The sequence below is a fragment of the Tenrec ecaudatus genome, chromosome 9 (assembly GCF_050624435.1).
Source record: "Tenrec ecaudatus isolate mTenEca1 chromosome 9, mTenEca1.hap1, whole genome shotgun sequence".
NCBI lineage: Eukaryota > Metazoa > Chordata > Mammalia > Afrosoricida > Tenrecidae > Tenrec > Tenrec ecaudatus.
In genome coordinates, this window is record NC_134538.1 from 121,029,742 (window position 1) to 121,054,936 (window position 25,195).

The following is a 25,195-nucleotide window of genomic DNA, read 5'->3' on the forward strand; positions in this document are numbered from 1 at the left end:
TCCAGTTCGAGCCAGGACACCAAAATATTGATTGCTGCAGCTGATTTAAAATTGCACAGGTGGTTCTAGTTTCAAATGGGTGCTAGTAAGATGTTAGCAGGCTTATCTCATTCCATCTCATAATCCAATGAACTCATCATAAGTGAACAAAAAAGTGGGCATTCATATTTTACAGGCAAGATACTCTACAGATAAAAGGTAGCACTGTGTTCTGTTTATTTTGGCCCTTCAGCATCATGTGAATTTTGAAGTTTTTACATAATTCTGATTCTCTGTAATAATCTAGTATTTTCTATTTATCATTTAATAACCTCTATATAATAAATAAATTATCAATTGACTAATAGAAAATACTGGCTCACTTTAAACTTAGTGGCATGGAAAAACTGACCAATCCCCACTTTAGAGTTCTATACCGCTGTTGACATGGACCCACCCAATTACTTGGTGAGAGTTACAAAGACAAGAGCCATAGGTCACCGCCCCCAAATATCATCTATCACGGAATGCTGGTGGCGCAGTGGTCTTGGCACTCTGTTGGTAATCAGAGGGTTAATAGCGGCCTCACAGAAACAGACGGGGTAGTCTGTCTGTATACAAACTTACAGACTTGGAAATCCTCCATCCTATGGAGTCTATCAACATCTTTCATTGCAAACTGATCAAACACGCAATAAAGATGCATTTATAATTATTGGTGATTGGAATGCAAACGTTGGAAACAACGAGGAAGGAACAGTAGCTGGAAAATATGGTCTTGGTGGGAGAAATGAAGCTGACGATTGTATACCAAGTGTTTTGAAATCAACGACTTCCTCGCAAATACCCTCTTTTAACAGCACAGATGTTGACTGTGCACGTGGGCTTGTCAAATGGAATACATAGACATCAGACTGACTACGACTGAGGTAGGAGACAATGGCATAGGAGGTACCAAGCTACACTGAAAGCGTGAGCCGAAAACAAGGCTCCAGGAATTGATGGCCTTCCAATGGAAGCGTTTCAACAAGCTGGTGAAGCACTGGATGCGCCACTCATCCAGGCCAGGATCTGTAGAAGGTAGTTACTTAGCCAACTGACTGGAAAAGATCCATAATGGTACCCTATCCAGAGAAAGGTGAGCCAACAGAATGCCCAAACTATAGAATAATATCCCTGATAACACATGCCAGTAAAATGTTGCTGAAGTTCATCCTACAACGGTTGCAGCAGTGCATCGACAGAGAGCTGCCAGAGGTCCAGGCCTGATTCAGATGAGGATATGGAAAAAGGGATATCATTGCTGACGTCAGATGCAACATGATTGAAAGTTGAGAATACCAGAAAGTTGTTTACTTGTGCTTTATTGGCAATGACAAGGCATTCGACTATTTGAATCATAACAAACAATGGACAGTCTTGAGAAAGAATGGGAATTCCAAGACACAGTTGTGTTCATGTGGAACCTGTGTGTGGATCAATGATTGCAGCCTTCAGGATGGATTATGAATTACTGTTTTTAAAAAATCCTTGAAACTGGTAACATCATGCTAAATGGAGAAAAAGTTGAAGTTTTCTAGGATTTTGCCTTGCTTGGATCCACTATCCATGCTTATGGAAGCAGCAGTCAAGAGATCAAAAGACGCATTGCATTAGGTAAATCTGCCGCACAAGATCTCTTTAGAGTATTGAAGAGCAGGGTTGTCACTTGGAGGACTAAGGTGTGCCTGACCCGAGCCGTGATATTCTCCGTTGCCTCGTATGCATGTGGAAGTTGGACGTTGAATAAAGAAGACAAAGAAGAACGGATACATTTGAATTCTTGTGCTGGAGAAACATATTGAAAGTACCATGGACTGCCAAAAGGATGAGCATACGAGTGGCGACCCCACCCCACCCCCAGAAATGGATTTTTTTCAAAGCTATGTATTTACTTTTTTTTTTTTTACAAAACAACCTTATCACCTTAGATGTAATCTCCATTACTCTTAATCCATTAGTCAAATCTGCGATTGTGTTCTGGAAAATAGTTTCCAAACTCATCTGTTTGGATGGCTGGCAGCACCTCCCTCGCTTTTTCCTTCACCTCTTGAATGGCATCAAATCGCTGTCCTTTCACATCATTCTTCATTCGCAGAAACAAAAAGAAGTTGCGCAGAATGAGGTCAGATGAGTTACGTGTGTGCGGCAAGAGAGACATGCTGGGTTTTTTTCTCCCTAAACTGGTACACTGAGATGGCTGCATAACCAGGTGCACTGTCATGGTCGTAAAACCAGTCCCCGTCTGCACAAATCAGGCCTTTTTTGTCGCACACTATTTTTGTTGCAATCTTTTCAGAACCTCTAAGTAGAAAGCTTGATTAAGAGTCTGACCTGGTGGAATGAACTCAAATGCACTCTGAGTTGACATTTTCATCCGTTTGGGAAGTTAATGGATGTCCAGATGAGGTTTGTCATCAATCGACATTTCACCTTTTTTGAAACAAGGAAACCACTCAGGCACCTGAGTGTTTCCCATAGCACTGTCCTTGTGAGCCGTGTTCAACATCACAACAGTTTCTATGGCATTTTTTTCAAAGCAGGAAGCAGAATTTCACAGCCACATGCTGTTCTCTTAAATTGGCCATCACAAAAAAAATGAGGTTTGAGTGAAACTGCTTTTACCACAAAGATTCACTGTGACCAGAAAGAACCTTCCCAGGTGATGCCACTGGATGCACTGGCTCAGAGTGCTCCACCTAGTGCAATTCCTGGTTTTCTTGGTTATCCCCTCTTATTTGTGTTGGAAAAAGTGTGGCCAGAATGCTCCTTAGAGGCAAGGATGGCAAGACTTCTTCTTACATACTCTGCAGGTGTTGTCAAGTTAAATCAATCCCTGGAGAAGGACATCATTTTTGGTAATGTAGAAGGACAGCTAAGGAGATGAACTGAAGTCCCTCAAGGAGATGGATTGACACTGTGGCTTCAGAAATGGAATAGGAACAACTGTCAGGATGGCACACACACAACCAAGCAGTATTTCGTTCTGTTGTGCATAAGGTGGCTGTGGGTCGGAACCTACTCGGTGGCCTCTATCAACAACAACAGCTCTCTTATATCTCCCATTTCAGATATTAGAAACAATGAGTGATCACAGAAATAGATTAGAGGTACATCTTTATAGACTGACTACCTAAAGTGCGGTGCTGATTGCAAAGTGGAGAAATGGGCCCTTGTTCACAATTACTAGCAAGGCCAAGATGATGATGTAAACACTACCCAGCCTTCCTGAGCACAGGGCCCTGTGCTGCACCGCTGCACAGCCTTGAAGCCCTGTGTCTGTGGGAGATCATCAAATCTTCCAAAAGCAACAAGACCGCTTCAACCCAGCCTCCTGTTCTCAAATAGATCTTCCCATCGACGTATCAGTAATTACAACTCCCAATGAGGTTACATTTCTTTCAATTACCCGTTCAATCTCAGCACTCAGCTATGCGATTTTTTAAATGGGCGCACAATAAGAACAGAAACAGCAAGATATAGCTGACAAGTGTTTCTCTCTCCCCAGCCATATAGTTAATACTTTCTAAATGGTGCTGTCTGCCCTTAGAAACATGAGTTCAGATGGGCTCCCAAGTTGCCAGTGATGAGCCCCCTTCTCCTCCTCCTGTCTGACCATCTGCTTGTTACCAACTGGAGGGTAACCACACTGCTCAACCACAAGAGAGTGACTCATGGGTGCTGGGGGAGGTGCGCTTTGTGACTGCTCAGTCCTTAAAGCACCAGCTGCTCAGTTTGGGGTCTCGCAGCTCACTTGGCTATGAATTTCAGAGAAGACCTTTTTCCTCATTTTTGGAAAGCTAACTTTCACAGACTCCTGGAGGAAAACAAGGCACACAGTCTGCTTTTTCATTTTGCCACAATGTTTTTGAATTCGAAACGCCTTTTTCCTTTTCATCTTTTCACCCTCAGATGACCAAGAAAAGCTCATTCAGACGACATTCTGCCACCTTCTAAAGGACAGCCTTTAGCTGAATGGGTTTGGAGCTCCTAGGAAGGGAAGACGGGAAAATAAGAAGAGTAATCCTAGACTCGGGTTTCCAAAGAGAGCAAAGCAGGTCCGCAATCTTCACTATGAATTAAAAAACACAAGCCTTCGGCCAACCTTCCGTCACTTCCACATGTTCTGTCTCTACCCATAGGAGCGGAGCGGAAGGCATCCTCAGAGGTCTCAGGGAAGCCGCCAAGGCTCCAACACCAAGCTTCCCCGCCCCCTTCAGGGCAGCTTCCCCGACTTCCTTCTGCATCCGCTACAGCCCTGCCCTTAGGGCGTTGCCTCTTAGCCTACGTATAATTATGTTCCCTTCTTTGAAAGACTTCCTTCTCCTCAGCAAGCTCCGAATCCACGTCCAGAAGCAGTTTGTCTTTCTCTCTCCTCCTGTGTGTTTTCTTTACCATAAACCAAATGAATTCCCTGTCCTTGGGTCCATGCTGACTCATAGTGACGCCGTAGAACTGCCCTTGGGAGCTCCCAAGCCCCATCTTTCTCCCACAGAGCGACTGGTGGTTTCGAACCGCTGACCTGGCTGTCAGAAGCCCAGTGCATAACCGCTCCACCACCAGGCCTCCTTTCTTTATCATAGAGTTGCCATACCAGCCTTAAGTCTACTTTAAAGATCTCCGATATCCTCAACTAGACTGTGAGTTTCTCGGGGGCAGGTGTCAAGCTGGGTCATTGATGTCTCCCCCACTAGGCCAAGCCTAAGGTCTACTACAAAGAAAACACTGTGCAGAAATGGGTTGACTGCTGGTAGTGGTTGATCTTCTTGCCCCAACCCAGTAAATTTCACTCATTATTGAATGAAAAGACAATTTTGGGTCATCCCATTCAGGCCACAAATGTGAGCTTCAAACCAGCTTCTCTTGCCTCCTTAAGCTAATGGCATCTTGTGAGTTTCATGGAATAGGGAGCTGATGAGGGTTTATGCTGTTGATCGCTCGCCTTGGAAGTACTTATTTTTGTCACGTTCCTTTCTGAAACGTCTCGCTTCTACGTTTAACATGATTGATACAAAATCCACTTTGGCTGTCTCATATGTTTCCTCCACATATAGCCACACTGGCTGGTGTCCATTAACAAGGTGATAATCAAATGTAAACACGAGTCACTATGTTACCTTCTCTGCAATGAAGCACATATAAAGCCAAGAAGTGTGCCCCCCACACGCACACCAAAAGAAGATGGAATCCAATCACCCCTTCAGTTACACAAATTTCAGGAAGGATCCATTACCAAAACAACAGAAAGAATCTCCTCAGAGCAAGGAAACTCCTCCAGGTAGCCATCCCCATCTTCTTCACGGGTCCTGGCTGGCCCACGGTAGAACTCAACACAACCTCATGGCTGAGTCTGACCACACTGCCCTGTGGGCCACGCAGCCAGCCAACAGCAAGGAGAGAAGAGCATCGCTTCTTGTCACAATGTGAAAGACCTAAGGAATCCAGGCTTCTAGGACTAATTGCAAGAGCATCCGGTCCAACGGATTGCCCCAGAAGAGTCTTGTTAAGACAGAGTTGTATAGGAAGCAGTGCTAAAAGAGTTGATTTAAAAAAAACAAACTCAATGCCATCAAGTCCGTTCTGACTCAGAGTGACCCTATGGGACAGAGGAGCACTTCCTCTGTGGGTTCCTGAGACTGTAAATCTTTACAGCAGCCGAAAGCCTGGGAACCCCTCCAGGGGAAGGGTTCCTCTCTGTGTCAGTCTGGAGGTAGGTCTCTATTTCTTCTCAGCGTCTGCTGCTGGGTGACCTCGGGATCTTGGTGTCTATATTACCCCATCTCTCCTCTGCTGGTTTCTTAAAAATAATGTCATTTATATCGCGAGAGAAATGGACTCAAGACGCACCCTACACTAATCCTCCATCATTACCCTAACAAAGACAAGTCACTCCCAAATGGCATTATAAACACCAGCAGAAGGTTAGGATTTACAGCATGTATTTTGAAGGGAGGCAATCCAATCCATAACCATTTCTTTTCCATAACTAATGTGAGTTGTAACTAAAGCGAAATCTCAAGCTCTTGACACATCATCCCCTTCCCAAAGGCCAGTGCATCCAACATCGCATGACATATTACAACGTTTCCAAATCTCAGTGTCTCCTAAGCACGCCGTGTCAAGAAGACTGTTCCGAAGGGCTGATTGATGCTGCTGCCTGACAGATGATGTCTGCGAGGCGTGCCGTCTAAATGGACTGGGCTCCAGCAGTTACCTTAGTCATCCATTCCCATCGCATTAATGAGCACCATTCATCCCAATAATAGAAACCAAGGTCGGGGCCTCTTCCTTGCTCTGTAATTCCATTAGCAATGCACAGGAAGCACTTAGGTCGTAAGCGCCCTAGACCTTCTCACGGAGCAGATGGCACTGGTTTTTAGAGAGAGAGCCTCTTCAAGCACACGCCTTGTCAATGATGCGCTGTACATCAACCGTCAGTTTACTTACAGATGGGGGGAAACACAGGAAGAGAAACAGCGAGTCTGCCTTCAGCTGCCAAGACGTTCAAGTACTGTTTTTATTCTGTACATAAATGAAATTTGCTTTCTTAACCTTATTAAAGCAAGCTGATTGTAATGAAACCATGCCAGGTACTTTCAATTACTGAACATAACATCTTTAAATCACGTGCTCATCTTAGTTTAGGTTAGCCACTCCATTATCCTGTGTGGCTCCCATCGATTTTTTTTTTGTTTTCCTTCTTTAATTTCTGTTGTTCTTCTAAATACCCTAATAAAATTCAAATGACCTTGAAACTAGGCGTTATCGTCATAAGCAAGCAACAATATAGATGATAATATTATAGAGCATTCTGATTACATGGAAGTTTTCATCTTTAAATCTCAGGTAGCAAATGATGTTTTTTGAAACTAAGTCTCACCCGTCATTCCCTCCATCCTCATACTTCGCTGCTCACAGCCTCCCAGGGATCAAAAAGCGGGGGACGCAGCCACACTGGCAGAGGCATGAGTGCGTGCTGTGCCGTTTGTTTGGTTGTTTGTTTGCTTGTTTACTCTTCATTCAAATAAACACTATTACACTTGCGCAGCTACCTCAGCCTGTTGGTGTACGATTTAAAATAGGTGCCTTGCTCAGACCCTGGAAATTCATCACCCCTAGCTTATTGTTTTTGTTATTTGGGGCATAGAAGAATGCATGTGCGTGTGTGTGTGTGCATAGGTGTGCAAGAAGAATTCTATATGTTGAAATGTTTGGGAATTTAGGCCCAGTACATTCGAAATAGTCCACAATAAAGGAAGGGAGCAAAAACATGAATAGTTCCAAACCTTAAACCATCCCAAAACCATTTATCGTGTTTTAAAATATATTTTAAATTTTCATTTCAAATGCAAGCATTGCTAATGCCCAAAGAAATTGCTTCCAATAAAGAGGTGACACTACAATGTGAAGTCCTGACTAAAAGGGATCTGAAAACCTGTCCAATTGTTCTCTCCTCCCTTCTCTCCTCTTAAGTCTTCCCCTCTCAGTAGCCCACTGCCCAAGCAGCTCACTTCAAGCAAAGGTCCTGCCTTCCACCCACCCCCGGAGCAGGGCCACAGAGAAGTGTTTCTGCCTCTTGCTTCGAGGCAGGTTGCACTCACTGCATAAAAGCACAGGTGCTCACAACACAAGTGATGTCTTAAAGAGAAGAGGTGGTAGCGTCAAGAGAAGCAGTGTCCGGTGGTTAAGAGCAAGAGCTATGGAATCTGACGCTCTGGGTCTCTCAGCACTTCTTGACCTAAGGGACCTTGGACAAATAGCTAATTTACATCTCAGTTTCCTCGACTTTAAGCTTGCAATGAGATCAGCTACCTCAAGTGGTTTGTTAAAGATCATGTTGTTGCTGGTCAGTGCTGACAAGTCAGTGCCAACTCAGAGTGGCTCTGGGTCCCAAGCCAAACACTTCCATCCTCATGATTGTTGTTGTTGCAGCCACTGTGTGAGACCCTCTCTTTGAGGATCTTCACGGCCCTTCTACTGTACCAAGCCTGGGTCCTTTCCCAGGGACCTGCCTCTCCTAACAACATGGCCAATGTAAGCAAGATGAAGTCTCGCCATCCCCACTTACAATAAGGATCTTTCTGGTTATCCTTATTTCAAAGCAGTTTTTCGGTGTAAAAAAATGAAATTTTTCATGCAAAAATGAAATTGAATGATAGTAGGATTTTTTTCACTCTGAAGCATCCTTCTATATGTGTGTTTGTATGCATTTACATATACATACATCACTTAGCACAGTAATGGCCTCATAAAAGTATTCAATAAGAAGTAGAAAAGAACATATATCGTTGATACTTTTCAATCGATATGCAAGGTGTGTGTGTATGTGTGTGTGTCAGTGCAGATAATTAAGAGATCTTTATTCCACTTTCCCTTTGTAGCATGATCTTTTACTCACACGTTGGCATTTTCCTCCGGAGACCTGCAGTAGCTCTTTTGTGAAAGTAGAGACAAACAAACAGATTTCTTGGCATCACTGAGTGTTCATCTAATCCCCTAAGTACATATCTGTGCTCAATGAAGCTGCTTTTCTGTACTGATTCTTGAGAGATAGTGTTCTTAACTTCCTGTGGCATGCAAAATGCTCTTTCCCTTTTAGCAATACATCAGGTTTGTCACATGCACAAGTACCTCAAACAGGTGCTCACGATACCTATATGCAGACACACACACACATAGTGATATCATAAATATTCAAAAGGTAATCATAGCAAAATGCTAGCTAGTTCTCGGATTTCACTTGTGAGTGTCAAGCGTTGATCTAGTCACTTCCCATCTGGTAACTCCTTTAATTCTCGCGACCAACCACCCTGTAAGAGCACAGACATCACTGTCCCGATTTGGTGGTAGATGGGAATTCCAAGAAGTTAGGTGGTCGTCCAAATGTCACAGAGTAAGTCACACAGGGCCAGGTGACTGGATGACTTATAGACCATTTCATAAAGAAAAGAGACAAAAGCAGGAATAAAATTTCATCCTGATTATGGTTGATACCTGTGTCTTTTTTTAAATCAACAAATGAATGAGTTCTGATTATAGTTCTCTTTAGAAAACATATTGTCCTGAGACCCAAAGATAATCATTAGGCTGCTCTAAGTAAGGTGTTCTTGCTTCATTACAGCCCTTCGGGTTTGTGGGAAATGACCTTGTGTTTGAACTTCCAATAGGAGAAGTTTCCCTTCAAGGACACAAGTTTAGCCAGTAGCCTCAGCTATATCCATGACCTTTCACAAGGTACCAGTTCGTTAACTCACCACCCTTCTGTAGCATAGTTCTTACCTGATGTTCTGCTTTTAACTTTAACACGTGCACAAGATAGAGAGTTCACGGAGCACACACCTTGGCATATAACGAATGGTAGTTTGTGCCTGACTCTTTATTCAGATGTCTGGCTTCTCGCGGGAACACCTAAAAGGAGCCATTGACATGGGGTTTCCTGGACATGCTCACTGCTGTGAGGGAGAAGAGAAACGGAACAGGTTTCTGGATTGTGAGCTCCTTGAGGGCAGGGAGCTTGTCTACTATTGGCATCTGGACCCAGAAATTGTTATCTATGTAGGCAATGGAAATTTACATTGAGCAGCAGTCAATGTGCTAGACAAATCCATGCTTCTATGTGCCTTCCTATATATATAAGTAAGGATAATTTATAAAATGCCTATAGGTTGTTTTAAAGATATATACATGACATATGTGATCACTTCTAATATACATATTCTCAAAATTTTAACATGTCTAAATTGGGCTACATCTTATAGCTAGTGAAGTATCAATATTTAATTCACAGAAGTATTTTATCTCTTTGTAATGGTACATAAAATAAAGATTTACATTATTACTAATGGTATCTTAAGTCTGATGAAACACACTATCTATCAGATAGTATCTATCAGATATTCACAATATGTCAGCAATGTTTAGTAGATTAAATGAGAATAAAGAATATTTTCAAACCACATCATCCTTTAAAGTTATGTAAATGTGTGGAAAGTTGATCATAATTTCTTCACTAGTGCCTCCTGGCAATCTTAATCTATGTTTTCCTTTCCGGTTTTCTCCTCAGTAGAGTAGAAAAGGGCACACATTCCTGGCACTTATTTTATGTACATTTTAACTGTCTATAATATTCTCCAGAGTCTGAGCTCTTTGGTTCAGAGCCTGAGATCTTTGGTCTATGTCGGTGGTTCTCAAATCGTCATCTGTTTTACAATCTCCGGAGAAGCTGTTCAGACATCTGAAAAGATGGTCTCCTCCCTGGACACTCGGATCCAGCATGTCAGGGGTGAGACCCAGAAAGCTGCGCCGTTCCTCATAGGGGTGATGTTGATGCAGCCCACAGTTTGAGAGTCTGTCTGTCTGTCATTGGCGTATCACAGCAAAAGACTTCCATTTCGAAATTCTAGTCTCAACAGTCTGCACAGGGGGCGCGTGCGAGAGACTGAGATTTTAAAATAACAAATATTACTGCTGAGAGAAGGGATTCGGGCAGGACGTCATTTCCTTTGCGGGCTGGGACGCAAACTACAATCCTGACTAATGTGAATAAGGAACTCAATAAACATAGAGCATTTATTGGTAACATCCCCTGATACCTATTTCTGTCGGGGTTTTTCAGCTGTACCCCATAAAATCGGACGCATCATTGATGGCAGTCCTGCCGACCGCTGTGCCAAACTAAAGGTGGGAGACCGGATCTTAGCGGTGAATGGCCAGTCTATCGTCAACATGCCTCATGCAGACATCGTGAAGCTCATCAAGGACGCAGGCCTTAGGGTCACACTTCGCATCATTCCTCAGGAGGGTGAGTGCCTGAGCCAGCCTTGATTCGAGGCGTCAACGCAGCCACGCACCCATCAGGGCGTGCTCAGCCGCCTGCTAGGGTCCTGCTTTCCCCCTCGCTGCCATTGGCCACGGGTTGGTAGTGTCGGCGTTCGTGATTATCTTGTCTATCGTGAAAACCTCCTACTCAGCTGAAGCCCATGTCCAGTTACTCCGTCCTAACTTCTTTCTGAGATCCAACAGTGCAGCCACAACCAGCCAACTAGTGTGACTCCCCAGACACTGAGTCATGCCATCGTCCTGGGCTCGGGGGTGCAGTTTTTTCATGGTTATATTAAAGCTACTCAGCAGATATGATAGCATTACAAATGGTGGCGGGGGTGGGGCCGGGGAGAGGCAACTTACTCATGTTAACAGTTAGGCTCTGGAGGATGCTTCCAAGTCAGGTTGGTTTTTGCAAAGCTTGAGGACGTTTTGTGGCATAAGAGAGCTCATTTAGAAAATGTTGCATCTGACAAGAATTTAAAATCCACACTTAGCCTTTGGCGTTCCTCTGTGCAAGGACTCCCCGCTGAGGTTTGGAGGCTCGTGAACATCACAACTCAGTCTTCCTGTAAGGCGTTACGGAATCCCGAGTTCCAGCTCCCCGTAAATTCACCATTGCCGTGCACCGCTGGAGTCAGTGCCGGTGTATTGCTGCCGGCACACGGGGGACTGAAGAATCCAGTCGCTAGAGCTTCCTGGTCAGGTGGACAGTGGTGTGCCACACGCAACGGGCTGGGTTCGCATCACTGGTGCCCTCTGTCCCATTCAGTGCCCTGGTTCCATCTGAGGACTGCCTGGCATGCAGCCACCAGACTGCAGGTCAAAAAGAGTGGGTCTCCACCCGTGGAGCCTTGGTGGCACAGTGGTTAAGTGCTCACCCGAGAGCCCAAAGGTCCGCATTTCAAACCCACCAACCGCTCCACAGAGAAGACCTGAGGATTTGCTGACGCAAAGATTTCAGTCCATAAACCCCTGTACGGCAGCCCTGCTCCATCCTACAAGGTTGCTGCGAGTGAGATCGGACATGATGTTTCACAACAAAATATCACCAGCGGGCATTGGGTGATGGCAGGAGACATTTTTCAGGTATCACATCTCTGGAAGGGTGCCACTGGCATCTGGTGGGGTGGGGGTCAGAGCTGCAGCAGGATAACCCCCCCACACACACAAGAAAAAAAAATGCCCTCCATGAAATGTCAGTAGTGACCAGCTGGAGAAACTGATGCAGTGGGAGGGAAATGGACTTGGGAGAAAGGGGAGCGGACGGGTGCTTTAAACAGAAATATTGCTCGAGTTCATCTCTTATCGCCCAAAATGAAAGAGGGAAAAAGAAAAGAACCATTTTTTAAGACCTTTGATCAGCAGATACCACGGTGTATAAACAATTGATGGCGATTTACGCTACACAAAATTCGCTCACTGAAAATTGAACTCACCCAGTGGGTCAATTTTCAGTCAATTAATAGATAGGGGAGCAATAACACCAGTGAGGTACGGATACTATAGAACAAGCAGCCACTTGAGATCAATAGGGCAGCATCCACCCCAAGACAAAGTTCAGAAAGGTGAGGGGACAAGGGGAAGCAGGATCAAGAAACACAGGGAACAAGGAGGAGACGCGGGATGTTCCTTGTGGGAATCGCCGTCAAGGAGATGACACAAAATATATATGAAAAGTTGAACGGAAAATTGATCTGGTCTGTACGCCTTGACCCAATTAACAGTAAAGAGTTGCTGGGTTTTTTTAAAGCCAACATGTTCCTCGGTGACCCCCATTGCAATGTGTCTGCCTTGACATTTGTTCCCACCTGTACAGATGGTTTCTGTTGAAAATCTGATGCTGTGACAAGAAAAATCTAGAAGCCGTTTAAGCCAAGGAGAACTTAGAGAACTCCCTGTGTTCTTTGTAGAGAGTCGTGATGTGGAGGGGGTTTGTGGCTTTGAGGCAATAAGTGGAGGGTGGGGATGGAACCTCCCCAAGGGTGTATTCCAGGATGCTTCCTTCGCAAGCTCTGAAAGCAGGGATGCCTTCTCAGGACAACCAGAAGAGAGGCCAGAACACTTCTTCCCAGCAGGTGGAGCTGGAAGAAGACTCTTTCAGAGCTTAGTTGTGAATTTTTTTTAATAGTTTTAACGGGATATTTTTTTAAAACTGCAATCTTTTCTTGTAACCAAATGGCAGATTCTCGTCCTCACTTTCTTCGCCCATAATTAGGACTGAAGTAAGAATGTTAATTTTGGAAGTGGTATTGAAACGTGATAAGTTTAACTTGCTGTCTTAAAACTGAATCAAACCTGAAATCATCGCAGCCTTGAGTCACTGAGGAGGCAGAGTTGCCACCTCTTGCCTTTGCTCCACTGCCAACCTGACCATACTTGTGGTTCCCCATCACAGAACTCAACAGCCCCGCGTCGGCACCCAGCTCCGAGAAGCAGAGCCCTATGGCCCAGCAGCACAGCCCGCTGGCCCAGCAGAGCCCAGCCACGCCCAACAGCCCCGTCGCCCAGCCAGCTCCTCCTCAGCCGCTTCAGCTGCAAGGACATGAAAACAGGTAACATTTCCTCTAGATTTTCTCATTGTGAGGGGTAAGAGAGGCAGGGAGAGAGAGAGTTGGGGGACAGGATAGGCCACAGTGGAAATGTCCATGTGAATCAGTGTGATTTTGAGACTGTCTATGTTGGATGTATGCTTTTGCCAGTGAATAAGACCCCGTCTCTGTCCTGGAATGATGGGTGACTGAGGACGAGCTGGGGTTCACAGGAGCAAGAGAGCATATTGAAGACCGGCCAGGCCATGTGAACAGCACATATGAAATCCTTTAGGGAGGAAGGAAGATGGAAGTATGAAAAACAAAAATAAGACGGATGTAGGGTAAGATGGGGACCAAGACTTGAGAGGTGTCCAATGAGGGTACAGCCCCAAAGGGCCTTGTAGCTATAGTACATATAACTATCTTTCACTATACAGTCATGCGCTGTATTACATCTGTTTGGGCAATGTCTGACCACACATATGTCCACAGTCTGACACACACCCTCCAGGAGATACAGCCCGATTTAACAGTAAACCCACTCTGACATCCTCACCCATGAAAACATGGCATCAAATGACCCAGCCGGGACTGAGGGGACCAGGTCACTGAGACTGCTTCCCTGCTGCCCTGTGTGAACCAGGATCCTTTCTGCAGTGACCTTCATGAGGCTGCAGAGCTTGCATAGGCTCCCCTGAGGCTCCCCCACTTTGGGATCTGCCACATTCCAGCAGCCGCAGCTCCTACCCTCCGGAGCCTGAGGACCCAAGTGTCGGCATAATTCCCAAGTCACACAGCATTACTGTTGGTAGAACATATCATGGACATGAAGGGACAAATGCCTATAGTGGGGGTCATTGAAGGGTTTGAAGCAGGAGAATGATAATCCGGGATTGGCCTCTCAAGAAGATCTCTTGTACAGCCCCACAGAGAACAAGCAGAGGTCGCCGAGAGAGAGCAAGGGGAGGCAGCTCATAGACTGTGCCTGTGGTCCAGCGAGCCATGAACGCGGTGGCTCTGAGAACAATGGCACCATGGAGCGGGCAAACTGTGGGAGGCGTGAATGAGTGGACGTTAGCCTTTGTACTGCTCAGGGTTGCGATCATCTTGCCTCCTCTTTCCCAGTGGTTACGGAAGCGGCCGTGATTCGTGGCGACTCCTTGAGGGTCAGGGTAGAACTGTGCGCCCTCGGGCTTTCAGTGGCCGGCTTCTGAGAAGTAGACCATCAGGCCCCTCGTCCAAGGGGTTCTAAGTGAACCCCAAATTCCAGCTATTAGGTTAGTCATCGAGCATGTTAACCATTGGCCCCACCAAGGGACTCCTTGCATCTCTCTTCCTGCCACCTAACGAGGGCCTTCCATTCCCTTTATGTGGTTAAAGATCGCAATCTTCACTCAGGTGAATAAAGCACTTTGACTTAAAAATAAAAGGGGAGGGTTGCATGTAAAAATAGCATTACCTTTTTATTGTGACTTGTAATAGGGTACCTCTAGCCATGAAAGCCAGAGAGAAAGATATGCTTCCAGGTTATTGTCCCTCCTTCTACTGGCGAAAAACCCAAGGGCATATCCCTGAACAGCAAACCCTCACTGACCCCTTCATGATTCGAATCCTTTTCTAGCCATCTGCCCCCCTCCTGCCTCCTACGCTGAGGACGAAGACGTGAGACCCTGGCTTGGATTGCCAGCACACTCTGGGTCCTCGCTCACATTGCCGAAAAGCAAATATTTCCCCTGTGCCACCGGTATCATTTCCATAAAGCCTTGTCCTGCTCTGATTTCCCCATTGCTTCCCGAGAAGAGTGAATGTTTGTTGTCCTCAGCTGCTGTGTGTTTAATATGTGCCAGGGAAGAGAAGAGACTGAGTCCCACGAAGCCAATGATTCAGAGGTAAAAAGTTGACGCGCTATAAGAAGAGTCGGTCCTGCGTGCCTCAGTAAGCAGGCCCCAAAGCGTTTGCTTTCACCGCGTGTTATTTCAACAGACGGTACTGGCTTCCCTGGGACTCATAGCGACTCTGGACAAAGAACCCGAGCGCCCCAGCAATCTCTGACCCAGTTTCAGACGCTTCTTCTTGACTCCCCCACTCTAGATGCCAACTCCCAGCCACAATTCCCTCCTCGCCTTTCCAGAGTCTGGCTCCCCTGGGTAAAGGCAGTTGCTTCCAACTTTGAGGTGGCTCATCTCGACCCCAGTGTATTAGTTCAGTGGGAGAACAACAGTGGGTGAGGCCACTATCATGTCCCGTCTGCTCCTGACTCAGCTGGGGCACCTTGACCCCCTCTGTGCGTTTGTTTTCCTTCCTAGCTACAGTATAGATCATTTTCTTACTCTGCAATTAACAGATCAAGCTGATCCAAAGTTTTATAAATCACTCTCACATTTGCCCAGAGTTCTTAGCTGTTTTTCTCCAATAATATGAAACATCTACAAGCACCCACTCTAATTCTAGGGCCTGTACTGGCACTCTGGCTCTCTGGCTTCACAGGATAACTGTTAGTGGATAGCTCATTTGCGTAGGACTAAACTCAGTCATCTTACAGATACCAGAAACACTTTCCTATGTCTTCAAAGGTAGGCTTGGTATCAAAGGAAAAATACTTTGTCTTTTTCTAGACCCTCACTAGAAATGACTTCAAAGCAGCTTAGGTGCCAAGCAAGCACACAGTACAAATTTCCTCTCAGTTCCTTTCTCCTCACACTACTCTCCCCAACATCCTCGAGGACAAACCCAGAGAACATAAAATAATTTTCATATGAGCATAAAGAAGGCAGTAACCCAAGAGAATCATTTGCTGCTATTACAAAGAGCCACTGTGTAGTAGACTTACTCCAATGAGGGCCGTGAAGGCCGATGTTACGAGTTTTGACTGTGCCCATTTCTAGTCATTTGCTTAATTCTTCAGGAGACTCTATTCCAGTAGTATAAATGGGACAGTTCACCTCCCCCAGCAAAGGAGAATGTGGTTATGTCCCCAGGCTGATGGGCGGCTTGTTAAATGGTAAGGTCAGTGCAGAGCATGGAGGTTGATTTCTTTTACCAACTACACCTGGAACTTCAGGTGTTCAAGGATGGGAAAAGGATTCTTCTTTAATTTGTGGGGCGTGTTGTCTTGTAACAGTTTTCTTGGCAAATAATTTACATAACATACAATTCAGAGGTCCAAGAATATCAAGGAGTTGCACAATCATCCCCACAGTCAACTTTAGATTTTTCTTCTCTCCTGTGCTTGTTGTTATTAGCTCCCTCATTGCCCGCCAATGATATTCTTTAAAAAATGTTAATCCGGCTACTGTCTCTATAAATTTACCTATCCTAGATTTCATATACAGCAAAACATACAAAAACAAAAATAACAAAATTAAACAGAGAAAAACCCCAATGGAAAAGAAAGTAGAAAATATTAAAAAGTAGAACAAAATTTTTAAATGGATTAAAGAGGAGATCAAATAATACGGTGTTACATTTTAACCTGAGTGCATCTGCAATAATCCACTTCCGGTGCTCTCTGCAGTGCACAGAATGGGAGGCGTCTCGGTGCGCTCCCACGGCGTGGAAGCCCTCACTGAAGTCACCTGCGGCCTGGCCAGCAGCTCTGAGTTCCCCAACTGTTTACAGCCTTTCCAAACTCCTCAGAAGCAACCATTAACTCTCTGGTTTTATCAAGGCAAACGCTTCTTTAATAATGGCATTCTTTACTATGAAGGGTATAATTGATGACCATCTTTCCTAAGTAAACGGTCTAATGAGAACGTAATAAGAATTGTATTTTTTTTTCTTTAAAGAACCCGGAATCTTCTCTAAAGAAAGTGTTTCAAAAACGCAAAGCGGCATATTTTACCCTAGCCGTTGTATCACTCAAAGTTTGGGACGTCTCATAAAAAATCAAACCGGTTTTCCTTGCTAATAGCATTCTTTAAGGCGCAGTTCAACTTAAAATCGGGACAGCGCGGCGCTGGTGTGTGATGAAGCGTGAGTGTTTGAACAGGAGCCTGGAAGACGGCACTTGCACTTGTGACCATGCCTATTTCTAGTCATTTGCTTAATCTTCTGGAAGGCTCTTACGCTCCACCCTAGTCTTTGCAATCCTTCATAACATAATTGGCTGGAAATGAAACACAGACTGGATACGTCCCACAGATACCACACAGATCATGAAAATAAAGTGGCTGTTTTGTAACTGAAAGCTATGTGACATCCAACCACCAAGCAAGCTATTTCCAGGAAGGAAATGACCACTCCTGGAAAAGGTCCCACAGTTCAATTCCTTTTGTTAAACACATATATTTGCATAGATAAGCATCTTATTCAAACGTATCTTGAATAATTCAGTTCTCAGCATGCATGATCTTGACCTTAGTAGCTGAGTGGACAACTAGCTGGAGAAGAAAGTGACGTCTGAATTACACAACTCCCTACAGGACTAGCTCACATCTCCAGGGGGACTTTGCAAAGGGGACCGGACACGAAGATTGATGGAAAGAACTGCATGACTCGTCCCTTTCCAAGAACTCCCCAGACACCTACCTCTATTACCATGCACTTTCAGGGTGTTCTCACCAGATGTTGTTGTTGTTGTTGTTGTTGTTGGGTACCATCAAGTCAGTCCCATCAGATAGCAACCCTGTACACAACAGAATAAAACACTTCCCACCCTGTGCAGCCCTCACAATTGCTCTGACGTTTGACCCCATTGCTGTACACACTGTGCCCGTCTGTCTTGTCCGGGGTCTTCCTCTTTTTTTGCTGCCACATTGCTTTACCAGGCACAATGTCCTTCTCCAGGATTTGAACCTAAACTAGAGAATCCAAAAATCTCTGTGCTACCATATTGCACCATAGTCCAGGGGTCCTCAAACTTTTTAAACAGGGGGCCAGTTCACTGTCCCTCAGACCCATTGGAGGGTCGGACTATAGTTTAAAAAAAAAACTATGAACAAATTCCTATGCACACTGCACATATCTTATTTTGAAGTAAAAACAAACGGGGCAAAAACACCTGGCGGCCGGATAAATAGTTTGAGGACGCATGCATATTCTAAGTAAGGTCAGCTAAATAAGCTATTGGGCCTATACCCCCAAATTGTTGGTTTACCCCTTCCTGTACTAATAAACCCCCTCATCCTCTTTACTATTTTAATTACTCTAATTCCGGGTACCTTAATCACTGCAGTTAGCTCCCAATGACTGTTAATATGGATGGGACTTGAAATAAATGTTTGCTATTATCCCTCTATTATAAAATCGCACACCCCACCATCAATTGAAGCTGCAACCAAATATTTCCTTATTCAAGCAACTGCCTCCATTCTCTTACTTATAGCAGCTTTATTAAATTTTATGAATTCAGGTCAATGAACTCTTATAAAAACGAACTAGACAACCATTTCAATCCTTATACTTATTGCCCTCATAATAAAGTTAGGAATAGCCCCATTTCACTGCTGAGTACCCGAAGGAGCCTTCTTATCAACAAGCCTAATTCTCTAAACCTGGAAAAAACTCACCCCTCTATCTATCCTCCATCAAATCTCACGCTCTGTAAACCTTCACATTACTTTACCTTTACCTATTCTCTCCTCCCTAATGGGGGGTGAGGAGGACGAAATCAAACTCAACTGCAAACAATAAAAGCATATTCATCCATTGGCCACATAGGCTGAATAGCCGCTATCATTATTTATAATCCAGCACTCACAATACTGAACGTGACATATTATATTACCTTTACATCACCAACCTTATCATATTAATTATATAACCTCAACAACTACATCATTATCAGTGGTATGAAATAGTTCTCTAATAATAATAATGCTCTTATCAATCCTTTTATCCATAGCAGGAGTACCCCCACTATCAGGCTTTATGCCTAAATTAATCATTCAAGGACTAACTAAAAATATCAGCATCATACTATTCAGTGTAGCAATCTTAGTCTTACTTGACTTAGCCTTCCCTTGACAGCATGGCCAAAGTCCGTGAGAGTCTCACCAGCCTTTCCTCTAAGGAGCATTCTGGCTGTACTTCTTCAAAGACAGATTTCTTTGTGTGTGTGTGTGTGTGTGTGTGTTCAGAACACTGTTCCTTTTTTAAATTAATTTGGATTAATACATATATCAAACCATTCCATAGTTCAAGCAGAATTGTACGTTTGCTGCCACAGTTTCCAAGCATTCTTTTTCTATATGGACCCCTTGACATCATCACCCCTTCACCCTACCACCACCTCTGTGTCCCCCTCTCCCCAAAATACTTATTCCACTTGCTGATTCTATAGGTTCATCAGTCCTGGTTTTCATACACCAAAAAATGAAGAAAAAAACACCACAACTTCAAGAGTGTGACATTACACGGTACTTTCAATATCCTTCCCCAACATCAGAGTTCAACTGCACCAGTGGTTCATCGATCTTCCTTATTCAATGTCCAACTTTCACTTGAACAGGAGGGAATTGAAAACACCGGGACTTGGACCAGACTCAGTCCTCAAAGTCACAGCCTTGTACTGGAATATTTTAAAGAGGTCTTGTACAGTACATTTACCCCCGGCAGTGCATCATTTGATCACTTGATTACTGCTTCCATGAGAATTGATTATAGATCCAAGTGAACGGAAATCTTTAACGCCTTCAGTCTTCTTTCCATTTATCATGATGTCACCTATTGGTCCAGTTGTGAGGATTTTTGTTTTCTTTACATTGAGTTGTCATCCATACTGAAGTCTGCAGTCTTTGATCTTCCTCAGCAAGTGCTTCCAGTCCTCCGCACTCCCAGCAAGCAAGGCTGTGTCACCTGCATAGCTTGTTGGTAATCACCTTACCCCCACCCTAAGGCTGCATTCTTTTTTATATAATCCATCTTCTCCAATGGTTTGCTCTGCACGTGCTGAGACAACCTGATGCACACCCTCCCTGATTTTAAACCATGCAGTGTGCCCTTAGTCTGCTCGCACTACTGCCTCATCATGAGAAAAATGGAATTCCCATTCTTCTCAAGCTGTCTACAGTTTGTTATGATGCACATGGTCAAGTTCTTTGGCATAGTCAATGAACCACAAGTAAACATCTTTCCGCTATTCTCTGCTTTGAACCAAGCTCTAGCTGACATCAGTAATGATATCCCTCGATCCACATTCTCTTCTGAGTCTGACCTGATCCTCTAGCACAGGCATCCTCAAACTGCCGCCCGCGGACCCCTGCTAGCAGAACTCTGTAAAAGTGCTGCTGCAATAATTGTTGAATGATCTTCAGGAAAATTTTCTTTGCATGTGATTTCAGTGACATTGTTCTATAATTTGTACATTCTGTTGGACCATGTTTCTCTGGATTAGATATAAATATGAATCTCTTCCAGTTAATTGGCCAAATTGCTACCTTCCAAATTTCCTGGCATAGACTAGTGAGTGCTTCCAGTGTTTTATCAGCTTGTTGAAACATTTCAATTGATGTTCCATCAGTTCCTGGAGCCTTGTTTCCGGCTAATAATCTCAGTTCAGTTTGGATTTCTTCCTTTAATATCATTGGTCCTTGCTCATATTGTACCTTTTGAAATTGTTGAATGCTGACTAGTTCTTTTTGGTACAGTGACTCTGTATAGTCTTTCCTTTTATTTTATTTATTTTTCTGAGTGATTCCTCTATCGTTCAATATTTTGCCCATGGACTCTTTAAGTATTGCAACTAGATACCTAGAATTAGAAAAACAAAAAGGTAAGACAAAAAAATATTAGATTTCATTCATGGCAATTATTCAAGTAAATGTTTCTTCTAAAAAAGTTGTCATCGTAACCAGCATCAGTGAGATCAAAGGCTAATAAAGACACCATACACCTTAAAGGTAAAAAGTACTTCACACATTTCAACTTTTCATTGGTGCTGAATATTTTTTCAGTCCCTTGTACCCTCCATACTAATTTTCGATGAATTCATATGTAGAATACGTTCTCAAATCTCCTTCAAGCCCCGAGTAGCTCATTAAAGCTCATGGCAACAAGTAAGAAACAACAGAGGTACACTGAATCCATATCAATAAGGCCGCATCAGGATTGGAAAAAGGCTTAGGAACAGCCTGCCAATGACGCAACTTCGCTTGCTGACAGTGAGGAGGCGTTGAAGCCTCTGCTGATAAAGATCAAAGACAGCACCTTCAGTATGGATTACCACTCAATGTAGAGAAGACCAAAATCCTCACAATGAACCAACAGGTAACATCGACATCGTGATAAGTGGAGAAAAGTCTGAAGTTGTCAAGGATTTCATCGTGCATGGATCCACAGTCAATGCTCATGGAAATAGCAGCTAAGAGATCGCAGGGCGCACTGCCTTGGGTCAATCTGCTGCACAAGGCCTCTTCAAAGTGCTCCAGTGCAAGACTCAGGTGCGCCTGACGCAAACCATGGTATTTTCAGTCACCTATATGCATGTAAAAGTTGTACATCGAATAAAGAAGACCAGAGCAGAATAGGCTCATTTGAATTTCAGGGCTGGCGAAGACTTGAAACTAGTGCTTCCAAAAGAACAAAGAAACCTGTCTTTGAAGGACAGCCAGAATCCTCCTTAGAGGCAAGGATGGTGAACCTTTGTGTCGTGTACTTTGGACATGTTGAGAGCCAAGTTCCTGAAGAAGGACAGCATGCTCGGTAAAATAATATGGCAACAAAAAGAGGAAGTCCCTGGGCAAGAGGGAGTGACACCCTGCCTACAACAACGGGCTCAAACTAAGCACCATTGTGGAGCTGCTGTAAGAACGGGCAGTGTTTCGTCCTCTTGTAGATAAGGTAGTTGTAAGTCAAGCACCTAGCAACAATAATATCTCCATAATGATCATTTCTCTTTGTTCCCCTTATGAAAGATACCATAAGCATTGATATTGAATGTGGTAGTCTGCTTTGGAGAACTGGGAACTCTCTTCAGCTTAGAGCAGTTTGGCTCCACAAAGCCACACTAAACTCCTGGTTCTGGTCTCGGTGTGGATTTTATTAGTAACTATATCTAGAAATAAACTTAGAGCAACTGTTGAACATAATCATTTTTGCCTTCACTTTAAGCATATGGCCACAATAGTCGTCTGAATAGCTATTGTCTGGTATTTAACCTCTGAATAATGTGTTTCTGCTTTTATCAATGACCTAATGACTTTCTATTTGATTTGTAGTTGATTACACCTTGTTAACATGCCTTTAACCTCTGTGTTCAAAAAGAGCTAACAGAGTAGACTAAGGAGCCTTCAATTGTGTGGGGTTTGGTTTTTTTTTTTACATATGATCTTGAGAGATTATTTCAACCATGTTCTCATGAGGGTATAAATGATCTGCCACGAGGGGACCGTGTAGGAGAAGGGGTGAGAGTCTGAGAACTGTGTTGCTCATGTGAAGGCTGACTGGTATCTTGGCGATGTTCAGTGCCTCGCCCTGGGCCGGCTGAGGATGTACAGTTTTCAAAGCGCCAAAGTCAAAGTGAGAAATCTAAAAAATAAATAAGAAAGAGAGCCATATTGCTAGAAGGCTTAATGGGAGATTGTTGTTGATCGTGTTTGTGGGGATGGGCTGTGTAGCTATCTATATACAGCGTGCTTCTATAAAAGCAAAAAGAAAAGACATCTGAAACATTTCCCACTAAGTTTTAGTTGAACTATTAATTGTACCTTGATTTCTTAAGGAGTCAGAGGAATACGCATGTGCTGTGTGTGTGTGTGTGTGTGTGTGTGTGTGTGTGTTGGTCAAATATCTTTAAAAAGAGTATCTATCTAATCTTTTCAGAACCCTGAATGTACAAAAGGACCACCCGGAGCAGTCACTCTCCTGCGAGGTCCTGCGATGTGCTGGTTCCTTGGACCGCTGAGGTGGCAGGCTGAACCCTGTTTCCTTCTGTGTAGTTACAGGTCAGAGGTGAAGGCCAGGCAAGATGTGAAACCAGACATCCGGCAGCCTCCCTTCACAGACTACCGGCAGCCTCCGCTGGACTACAGGCAGCCCCCTGGGGGCGACTACGCGCAGCCCCCACCCCTGGACTACCGGCAGCCGCCAATGCTGGACTACCGGCAGCACTCCCCGGACACCAGACAGTACCCTTTGTCAGACTACAGGCAGCCCCAGGTACCTTGGCCGAGACCAGGGCAGGCTCCTGACCTCCCAGTAGGGGAGACAGAGCTTCCTACTGGCCCTATTGCCTCATCTGAACAGCCTGGACAAATAAGTACATTTTGGAATAAATGCGCACGCACGAAACACATGCGTACATGCAGAGAGACACACAGAGTGGGTGAGTGACGTTGCCCTGAACGAATCCTGGCTGGATTCATGCTCGAGCCAACTCCTGGCCCCTTGCCTTTTCAGTGACACAGATGCACTTCTCTGTGGCCTCAGAGGATGCTGCTAGGGCGAAGGACTTTCAATGTCAGCAAGGAGAGTGTGTTAAATCTAAGGCCCTGTCCCTACAAGTCATTATGGGGCAAGGGACCCAGGTCCTCAGTGTCAGGATAAGGCCAGGCCTGCGGTCTCCCAGGTGTAGCCTCTGGAACACCTGTCTACCAACTGCTGTGCACACACAGTGGAGGTGTGGTGACAGCTGATCGGATCCTGAATGGACCCAGCTTCAAGGGCTTTGCTGGGCTTTAATTTCCTAAAGGAAGGGTTCCCTTGACAAGCCACGTAAAGATCCATATTTGCTTGGCATCTAGCAACTCTATAATACTTGGTAACTAAACCCCCCTGTCCTCAAGCCAATTCCAACTCAGAGTGACCCTGTTGGGGGTTCCGCTGTTTGGGAAACTTTTGCTGAAGCAGCCAGCCTCCTCTTTCCCGCTTGGAGTGTCTAGTAGATTTGAATTGCCAACTTTGTGGTTAGCCATCCACGGATTACCCCACTGTGCCACCACGGTCCTTGGTAATTCAATAGGAAGATGGAAATTAAGTATAGTTTCCACTCTATCTGATTATGTTGTGCTTTATCATGGATTGAAAAGCACACTTATCCCCAAAGATTTCAAGATGGATAGTGAAAACCAGGGACTACGCACTGTGTGATGCGATGCTGACGCACAGCCACCCTGCAGCACAGGCGGGACCTGGCCCTGTGCGTTTCCAAGACTGTAACTGTTTACAGACAGAGCAGCTGGGGGTGCGAACTGCCGACCTGGCGGTTAGCAGCCCAACAAGTCCCCACTACCTACCGCCAGCACTCCGTCCAGGAATACTGGTCATGCAATATTGATACAGATGAGAAATTGCATTTTGCATTTCCACTTGATCTTCAGTAGTCTGTGCCAAAGAAAGCTAAAGTAAGACCCTACTGAACTCCACTGTTCTCATCGGCAAACCCTGTAATTTACATACAACACAGTTTGACGCATTTATTTGCTATTATACTCCATGCATTAAATACATGTTTGTCAAGCAAACTGACTTATCCCGAAGTAAACACGCTACACTGTAGCTCTTTTAGTGACCAGATAAAGCAAAACTCAGAGTTTGGGGAGTTTTGTCTTGCATTTTGCTAGATCGTGAGGTCAGATGGCGTCTCTGACAAAATCACAGGGCAAGCATGTTGACTGTAAGAGAATAGAGATTGATCATCAATATTCTGATATTATACAATTGTTTGTTTCATTTTCTTCCCCACCCCAAAGGATTTTGATTATTTCACTGTGGACATGGAGAAGGGCACCAAAGGGTTCGGATTCAGCATCCGTGGAGGAAGAGAGTACAAGATGGATCTGTATGTGCTGAGACTGGCAGAAGACGGGCCCGCAGTCAGGAACGGGAGGATGAGGGTAAGAACCCCTGCTTTTGCTAGAATGCCTAATTCCACAAAGAAAGCTTAA

The 25,195-nt window shown here is 44.5% G+C and overlaps 1 protein-coding gene across 1 annotated transcript in view; it reads left to right on the plus strand.

The window, feature by feature from the left end:
• MAGI2 (membrane associated guanylate kinase, WW and PDZ domain containing 2) overlaps positions 1-25,195 on the plus strand; it is a 1,549,501-nt gene that overhangs the window by 1,398,448 nt on the left and 125,858 nt on the right. The window contains exons 17-20 of the mRNA XM_075558486.1: positions 10,634-10,819; positions 13,238-13,394; positions 23,249-23,468; positions 25,001-25,144. Coding sequence (XP_075414601.1) covers positions 10,634-10,819; positions 13,238-13,394; positions 23,249-23,468; positions 25,001-25,144 — 707 coding nt within the window. The remainder of the gene's footprint in view (positions 1-10,633; positions 10,820-13,237; positions 13,395-23,248; positions 23,469-25,000; positions 25,145-25,195) is intronic.